Source organism: Falco naumanni, chromosome 9, assembly GCF_017639655.2.
Source record: "Falco naumanni isolate bFalNau1 chromosome 9, bFalNau1.pat, whole genome shotgun sequence".
Taxonomy (NCBI): domain Eukaryota; kingdom Metazoa; phylum Chordata; class Aves; order Falconiformes; family Falconidae; genus Falco; species Falco naumanni.
The window spans coordinates 46,589,557-46,599,191 of NC_054062.1; the positions used below are offsets into that span (position 1 = coordinate 46,589,557).

At 42.8% G+C, this 9,635-nt stretch overlaps 1 protein-coding gene across 1 annotated transcript; it reads left to right on the forward strand.

Moving 5' to 3' along the window:
* The first annotated feature begins 5,500 nt into the window (after positions 1-5,500).
* Positions 5,501-7,525, forward strand: LOC121094007 (dual specificity protein phosphatase 13-like). The gene is made up of 3 exons (XM_040607071.1): positions 5,501-5,716; positions 6,003-6,220; positions 7,276-7,525. The coding sequence occupies exons 1-3, from the start codon at positions 5,556-5,558 to the stop codon at positions 7,473-7,475; spliced, it is 579 nt and encodes a 192-aa protein (XP_040463005.1). The 5' UTR covers positions 5,501-5,555; the 3' UTR covers positions 7,476-7,525.
* Positions 7,526-9,635: the final 2,110 nt, after the last annotated feature.

Below are 9,635 nucleotides of genomic sequence, written 5' to 3' on the forward strand. Positions count from 1 at the left end.
CCAACTGCTAGTCAATCACAACTTTTTGCACACTTTGGGACGCCAGGTTGATACAACTTACAATACTTTACCACATTTGCTTATATCTGAAAAACTGGTTTAAGCTACAAATGTAAAGCAGAAACTGAAATTAAAAAATGCTGCAGAAATAATTGTAGCAGGCTACAGAAGTATCTCATCACAGAATTTGTCACCCTGTCAGTGTTTGAAGCACAGTCCTGGAGATAAGGCACCTTTTGGGATCTCATTCTTAGCTTTTTCATGGAGGTGCCAGGAAAGTGCTGCTTTGGTCAGTGCTATGGCTTTGTTGTGGGCTTTTTTAACATAAATATGCACTGGAGTCCACCAGCCCACCAGACTGCAGGAAAGAAGCAAAAATGAAAGCAGAAGTTTCCTTACCCTGTTTCCCTACACCATTTATAGCAAGACCAGCAATCCACCTACAAATGACTTATCAAATCCAGCCTCCAGACTTCAGAAGCCCAGGCTGGAAAATGAACAATATTTATATGTGCATGTGAATCCAGGACCATCTGAAGTTTACAGGCCCTAAGTATGTTATATCAGCAAAAGATTTCCATGCAGTGAACCCCTGGCCAAGAGTTTCATCCACAGTAGATGTGGAGAAGACAAGACGTACACCGCCTGGCCACACATCGTTGGAGAGAGCCCTGTGCCTGGCTATGGAGGCTGCTGGGCTGTTTTGCAGCAGTGATTTGGCAACCTCTGCACTGGGGAAAGCCTCAATGGTTGGTTTCTGTCTGAAGTTATCACTTCTAATAGCATTTTTCTGTTCTGTCTAGTTTCATCACCTAACAAATATTTCGAAAATGACCAAATTAGCTTGCACAGAAAGGTGATAAAGAGCGTAATTTAAAACTTGTGACTTTTAAATGAAAGTAGACATGTAATAGCTACTTAGCCATTGCACTTCAAAGCTGAAAACTATTTCTCCTTGCTAACATATTATGTTCTTTAAAAGGGTGAATTATCTAAATAGTTTGTGCTTTATTTAACAAAAATTTCCAATAAACCTCATTCCGTCACTTTGAGTTATGTCACTTCATGCCATGTGACATGAAGGCATTGATGTAAGTTTGACAGGCAGTGCCAATGCTGACATGTCAGTCTGAGAATTTATGACAAATTATATGCTACAGATATTTTTAAAACTACCACAGATTGCTAAGAAAAAAGGTCTTTAAAATGTGTAATTACACTGGGTGCATCTTTAGATTGAAAACAATTTATTCAATTCACATAGTTACATTGATTCAATGTTCAGGATGACACTTAATCAAAAGAAAAAGAAAGAAAATTTATATTGAAATTTGTATTGAAATTTCCTGACTAGCTCCAGTTACAATATATTATATAGCAAAAAAAAAAAAAGAGCTGTGTTAATGTAATAGGTTTTTTATTCTTTAAACACTCTGTCATTAAGTAATACTGTTAACATTTAATAATTTGAAACAATCAACCTCAAATAAATCTCAAGACCCTGCACAGGAAAGAAAGGCCCCAGCTGAACAGAAAATGAATTGCTTATGAAAACTCTCTTCCAGCAAAGAATACAACATGGCAAGAGGAGATCTTTCAACAGAAGAGCTAATTGATCTAAATAATTATATTTTTTCTTTTTCCAGGTTTTGGGGCAGGGTTTTTTTGTAATCTCATTTTTGTACAGATCAGGTTCTGCCTTATAATTTCTTTGTAATCTCTGTGCCTCAGTTGAAGGATACATAGATCAGTCATGTGTGAACTTTCAGTCATCTATTTTATCTTCGAATTTCTTACTCCCTTAACAGAAGAAAAAGAGACTAAATGCCTAAGAACTAATCAAATTAGTGAAACCTAATGTTTTCCAAGACACAAAATGAACTTATTGGGGGGTGGGGGTGAAGAAAGTAGAAAAAAAAACCCGAGCAAACTCTATGTGCTAATCAGACAAAATTGTTCCATACATTAAAAATACATAAATGTTGTAGGACACCAGAAAACAGTCTCACTTAGTATTGACCTAAATGTACCAGAACTCAATTAGTTCAATCTTCTCCAATAGCTAACCATCCTGAAAATCAAATCCTGGAAACAGGCTGATGCGTGAAATGAGTAGAAGTTTTGCAGTTGGAGATGACTGTACATATGGAATCATAGCTAGCTGAACTTCCATGCAGTTAACACTTTCAGTATAAAAGCTTTCTTCTCTCAGGATACATGAAAGGAGTTTGATTTTGGCCCGGTTTTCACTAGAGAGAGGGAAAGATGTCACAGGCATGGCATCAGTTATTATCGACAGCAGTATTTTCAGTAGAAGAGCCTTCATGAATGTCCTGGTTTCAACTTGCACGTTTTCCTGGTACTGCCATGCTGCATGGTACTAGAGCATTCCATGGCAGTTTACACTGTTGCCACTTTCTTAGCCAGGGAATGTTTGATTTAGATTATTGCACCAAGTACTACCTCCTAAGTAATCACAAAAGCATAGTCCAATTAGAAGGACTCCTCCTGTTGGGTGTTCCAAAATTAATCATGCTCTAAATTCACCTGAAACAGCAGCTATTTTAACATCATATATAATTGTATGCAAATGTTTGGCTTAGAGCTGCCCACCATTCTAACAGTGAGAATGTCCAAATTCTTCAAATCTCAGTAAGTCCCTACTTCACAGGAAACCAATTTTGCCTCTATTCAGTGTGACCATGTATGAGTTAGTTGCTTTTTACATCCATCCTTAGTAGCTTTAAAAGGGCCAGGCAAGAAGCAAAGCTGTAGAAAGCCAAATCCATCCGGACAGAAGATTACACCTGGAAGGAATCTCCTGCCAAATTTGAGGACAAAGCTAAGTTCATGCTTTTCACAGTTTTTCAGCATTTGCATTCAGGCTACTTTTATACAAACTAAAATACAATTATTCACAAAGTCAGAGAATCATGGACTTTTCCTGAATGTTAACATAAGGACAAAATAAGGCGCTGCAGGAGCAAGGAGATGCTGGAACAAAGCCTTCAGCTTCGCTTTGGGGAGTTTGCACTTCTGCTGAGAAGGATCTCCAGCTTCCTGGGCGCTACCTGTCAAGGCACATCTTGGCAGCAGGGAGCCTGACTATCCGCAGACCTGATGGCTAAATCCTCCATAAACACACAGAAGGAGACGTATACTCTTGAGACATCTGACCACAGTGCTGTACACCAAACAGCAGCCCAGGGGGAGCACGGAGTGGGAAAAGATGGTCTTGCTCTCTCTAGTGAGGTTACACCCTATGGGTTGGTGTGTAACAGAGCTGGCCTGAAAGCCAGATCTTTGTCTCATGTCTGTTTCAAAGACAGCTCTTAACAAAAAAAGTCAGTAACACAGCTTAAAAAAAGTCGTGTTTGCAGACTATTACATGTTTGGAAGACACTAAACAGTGTGGAAGGCTGGAGTTTTGCAGCAGATGGCTGTGTGCCATACAAATGTTGGAGGCACACAGGGTTTGGAGATCATTCTTCTGGAGTTCCTGTTTTTCTGCTCATCAGCTTTCCTGCTGCAGCTGAACTCTGAATTCTTAGCCAGTGCACTTGGAGTAGAGGCCAACAAAAGTTTTACAGCTGAAAAGGGCTAGACTTAAACAGGAGTGTCACCTTTCTGACAGAACTTGATTGGCAACAAATGGACTGGGCTTACATTTTAAAAAACCCTGCTAGTAAAGCCTCACCTTGGGCCTCCACCCAGAAGCTTGAGAAAAGTAAACTAAACTACACATCTGCACCTGCTCAGTCAGTTAATTGCCCTCATTCATGAGCACAAATAAATCAATCGGCTTAAAACCTGCTAGTTTACCAAAGGAAAAAAGAAAATAAAACAGAAAACCAAGGTGACACATTAAGGACATACACATAGTGCTTGAAGTACAACCGTAACCATTTTTGCAGTCCTCTCCTCCGCCTGGATGCGGCCAGCTGGCTGCCTGCCCCCCTGCCCCCTCTAGATCAGCACTGCTGCTTGTAGTGCCTCTTACTGCACCCTTTAGGCCAGAACCTACGTGGCAGTGGGAATTTAACAGTCTCTTTGTAGACAGGAGGCTCTTAAACAGTTTATTTGCTAAAATTCCGTGGATTTAGAGATTCCTGCTTCATGAGAGACTCTAAATGAAGTCACCTTTTTTTCTTCTTGCATATAACTTTTGCCCCCTGATGCAGCAAACTATTTTCTTGTATTAGGGTGATCTCTCACCGTAAGTACTCCTAAGCATAGTTAATTAGTCCAGACTTCAATACCCTGGTTCACATGATATGTATCTTGGTAAGATAATATTAAGCAAACCTCCTCTCCATCATAGTAAATAAATGCCTGTAGAATAAAGGCAGCTCAGACCTCACCAAGGGTTCTTTCCATTCATCACCTTTTTTTCTACAGAGCAGCAAGCTCCTCCTCTTGGGTCACCTCTTCCGGACTGCTTTGGTAGAAGAACTACGACTCTGCAGGCCAGCTGCTAGGGTTACAAAGGAAGGGCATCAGCATTCCACGTGCTTTGCCCAGTAGCTCCATCGCTGACAGCTTTGCAGCCCCCTGCCAGGAACCACACATCCCACAGACCAGAAGCACAGGCACTCCCTTGCTTGGAAAAAAGCTCACTAACATTACAAGGGGATACAATAAATCTCCAACCTGTGGCTCACCAGACCTTCCTATATAAACTATCTCAGTGGCTTACAAGTTTCACCTGACAAGCATTATCCTCACGTTCTCTGTTCTCCTTTCAACAGAGGGAGCTATCATACAATACGTGGCAGGTGTATTGTATTAACACAGTGATGAAAGCAGTAACTGCGACAGAAGTGATTGAATGCATAACACACAGTTAGGCTCAGATAATTTTACTTGGTGAAAAGACAGTAGCTTCAGAAACATATTTCTCTAGATTATTGATGATAGGCAAGGCATCATCATCATCCACTTGGTGTTTAACCTCCTAGTGACCATGCCGGTGCATTTCTGACCCTCTCACAGCTATGTTTTGAAGCACCTCAAAATAAACAGGAGACAGTTGTTACTGGGAGAGAGCTGCCACTCTTCTTGCACTGGACAGGTTTCTGGTTTTCCTTTATCAAGCCTTTAATTGCTTGTGATGAACGGCCAGATCTCACTGGCTGCAACTGCTGCATCAAGGACCCACTGAGGATGGTCACAGCCATGTCTTGGTGGGCATCCTGCAGGCTAGAGCCCCCAGCACCGAGGCTGCTGTGCAGCAGAGCAGAGCAGCTCTAAGGACGAGCCCTGGGGAGTGGACTCGAACCAGTGAGGACTCAGTAATGTCCAGTTTGGTACATGCATCTGTTTCAACTAACTGTGCCTGTCAGGGGAGCACGCAGGCGAGCAGCCAACCCTGGGGAGGGGGCCTGGGGGCCGCTGCAGCACAGGGGCAGCGTGGCTCTGCGGAGGGAGCTGCTGCCCAGCACCTGCCCCGGCCCATCTCCCAGCCGCCCCCGTGACTATGCCGGTGGCTGGCGGCGCCCCAGCGCTCAGCAGCATGCCACCGGCCGGTGGGAGCCACGTCTCTCTCGGATCTCAGCATGTCGGGGTCAGAGGTGCTGGGCCCCCCCGGACCCGAAGGCGCTGGGGCATGCACGGGGGATGTCCCCTCCCTTAAAGAGATCGAACAGCTCCTGAGCACTGGCCGGCCCTCTTGCAACCATGTGGACGAAGTGTGGCCTAATCTCTTCCTAGGAGACCTGTAAGTACAGCTTTACGGACACACCTCCGCCACACTGTCTGTCTGTTAGTATGCCTCATAGGTGCTTAGACAGCTCATAGTTTTGCTAATTGCTGTCATTTACACTGCAGACAGCAGGGTTTCTGAGGTAAAATTATGACTAAGCTGGGGCTCACTTCTCAGTTAACCCTTAGAAGCAATGCAGGGGCTGATGCTCCAGCAAATGGCTTGGGACATAAAATTGCAGCGTTTCTGCAGCTCCCTGAGTGTCTCTGCACACATCTCAATTTGTTTGTCTTTTCCTTAGAGTAACAGCTCACAACAGATTTGTTTTGTGGAAGATGGGTGTGACCCATGTTTTAAATGCTGCCCACGGCACAGCGTACAGCCATGGAGGCCAGGACTTCTATGGAGTGACCATCAATTATTATGGTGTACCAGCCCATGACCTCCCAAGCTTTGATATAAGCCAGTTTTTCTTCTCTGCAGCACAATTTATCCACAACGCCTTGAACACGCCAGGAGGTATGAAAACTATCATTGGTCACATTTTGATGCGAGTCAGCAGCCTCTCATAACAGATCAGCTCCATGAACTCAGTGGTGGACAGGTCACTACGTGGTCTCCTGCCAGCTGCTGGTAACCTGCACCGTGGGTGGCAGCAGGAGGGAGTGCTGGGTACGTGGGTGTAGCTCTAACTAGGTACCAAAAAGTTGACGTAACGGATGAACAGTGCAGGAGAGAGACAGGGGCAGAGAGGAGAGGAGGCAGAGACAAAAATACCTTGCATGAAACGCTAGTTCAAAAAGGGAGAGGTAGACACCTGTATTTGTAAGAACAAATGAATAGAGACAAAAGTCCTGATTTCTATGGCCACCGAGTGCACAAAGAGGCTCCTATATTGCAGATGAGCATCTTGTGTGAACGGCACCTGTAGGGCTGTGCCCCCAGGGAGAAGATTTACCTTTACCCAAGGAGATTTACAGCATGTTGCACAAGAGACTGAGCTTCTTGGCACTGCTGCAGTAAAACACTAATTAACCTGTGTTGCATAAAAGGCTATTTCTTAGTATGAGTAAACTGGCATTAATGGAGCTCTCAGTTTGTATCACGTTCTGCCTTCAAAAGAGAATTACAGTCACAGCAAATTGCCTTATTATGCAATGGTACTAGGCCAGTCATTTTTCTTGGTGGCTAATGTGTTAGTGCCACCCTTACAGGCCAGATTTTAGCATTCTTCACCTAAGTAAGCCCTTCTGAAACCAATGGGTCTCATTTTCCTCTTGCTCACAACAGAACAACTTCATTACTTCAACAGGGCTTTCTTTGATTTACCAGTGTTTCCAAAATCAGGTTGGGATCTCATGGCAATTCTCACACAAGTGAGTGTAACAATTGCAAATTAGAGTTAATTGTTAGTTCACATGATCTATCATAAGGGTAACATCATGTTTGTGGTGTTACTCTGACCAAGCTGGAGAAGGCAGAAGGGGGTTGCCTTCCTTTTAAATTACCCTTCATCCACTGTACTGCTTCTCTTCTGTGGTTATAATTTTTATTTATTTTCTTTTTTTAACCAGCTAAAATTTTGGTACATTGTGCAGTTGGAGTAAGCAGGTCAGCTTCCCTAGTCCTAGCATATCTCATGATAAATCACCACCTCCCATTGGTTGAAGCCATCAAAACAGTGAAGGAACATCGATGGATTTCACCCAACCGTGGCTTCCTGAAACACCTGCGAAATTTGGATGTTCAGCTACGGCAAAAGAAAGGCTGCTGAAAGGGCAAATCCATTTACATTCACTTTTCTGAGTTTCAGCCTTCATAGCCATTGTGCATATACAGCTTCCTATCATCAATGCATGTTGAAAAAAATGAAGAAAATTACACATCAAAGGAAAAAGTCAACAGAACTGTAAATGGATTAATTCTGATAGCTCAGTTCTTCCAAGACCAGCGAGCCAACGCCACCACTGTAAACACTGTGTGCTGCAGAGCTGCTGTGCCTAGCGTGGTGCTACCAGAATACTCCACCAGAGTGGTTAAGATGGGCCGAATTTATTCCTGGTTTGTGCTAATGCCAGAGGCAAATTCAGTAATTGCATTGAGCTGTACAGTAAGTTTGAGTCCCCTCTACTTGGGAGCGCAACATAACCAGCTTCCTTGGTTTGGTTACAGTTCTCATAAGAAAGGTTTTTTGTGTTTCAGGCCTGGTGATGTGGCGAGGGCAGTTTCTTAAGAGCCCAGGCACTGCTATGGAATGCTACAGAAACATTCCTCTCTCACTACTCATAAATATTCCAGTGATACTGAAAGCTGTGGCAGCCTGAAGACCCACACCAGCAGAACAAACTTCTGTGCAGCTCTTGCTGCAGTCTCTGGGTCAGCAAACCCATAAACATTTTCTTGTGTAAATGTGTTTTCAGCAAGATGATGTATATTCTGTAGTATATTGAGGACATTAACAAAGAGATGCCAGATCCTCAAAGCATTTTGTAAGCTTGAACTCATCAGTTTGCTTTCCCTCCAAATTATCCCAAATCAGTTCTGCGTAAGTGGCTTTGAATCATCCCTGGCTGAACATTGGGTAGGAACTTAGTTAGCTTGTATCAGTGGCTAGGCTTCATTGACACAAATTCATTTTTAGCTGTTTCGAAGATGTCACTTTTCCTATCGCCAGTTATTCGGTACTTAACCAATGTGATTTTTAATACAGCAACGGCATTTGAAATTCATGCTACCACTCTGCCTGAAAATTAGCTTGTTAACTTGTGGTGAACCATGAAGTGATAATCAAATCTATTTTTTGCCCTTTGCTACTGGTTTGATTTATTGATTAGCTGACCTTATAAACCTTCCCTGTTAGATTAAGTAAATACATTTCTGCTTGTTTGTTTGCATCTGAAGCATCAGTTCTAATCATTTTCCTCTCTGCTGGAAGCGATTTGCAAGGTTATTAGAAGACTTAAATAGTGGTGACTTGTGAGTTGAACCTCTTCCTTCTCAGACCCCCTACACTCTTTAATTCTTGGGAAGGTTTATGACATGAATGCTGATTCTGGCTAGCGCTTATGGGAATATGGAAATCCCTCTCTACTTCAATGTACACAAATGCATTGCAAAATAAGTATATTTAAGATCCTTTCAGAGCTCTATTTGGCTGTCTGTTCAGATTTTCCTAAATCTTGCCAAAGAGCTCCACTGGCAAGAGAAAGAGAAGACATTGTAGTGTAAAAAGATCAAATAGAAAATCACATTTACAACCCAACAGTGCTAGGACAATCTTTATACCTCACAAAGCAGCAGAGTGGGGAAGGAGGCGCTGGTTTTGCTTTGAAGTTCTCCATTAGAGTTAATAGGGATTTATATGAGTTAATATTTCATTATAATTTATACTTCATTCACCTTACAGTAGGTTTTAGTCTGGAAACCTTTTGAAGATGTGGCATTGAAAAATCTGAAATTCATGTGAGTGAAATAACACATCTTAATGGCTTTAGGCTGGGCAAAATTAGACACATGTGAGCAAGATTAATGGAAACCTCCATCAGGATAATGCCTTGCATGCCCCTGAACATCTGTCCCACAAAGCCACAGCTGTGAAAGCTGCTCCTGTTATAAATTAGTACCTGCTCTCAGACATACTGCTCATCCTGGGAGAGTATTGTTTCACCAGGGACAGAGAAGAGGAGTACAGCGTGAAGCTGAGTCAGTATGGCATTCATACCACCAATGACATGCTAGTGATCTTGTACAGCAAGACTTACTTATCCCAGTGGAGGGAATGAATTAGAAACTCTTTTCAAGGGCACTGGCAAATCACAGCAGTTTTTTTAATCTGTTGGGTTAGCGTTGCCTATATTTCCAGCCTGTCTGTATTGCTCCCTTCCTTCCATACAGTTTAGCTTTGGCTCCAGGTCTGCTCAGGGAAAAAGATTCC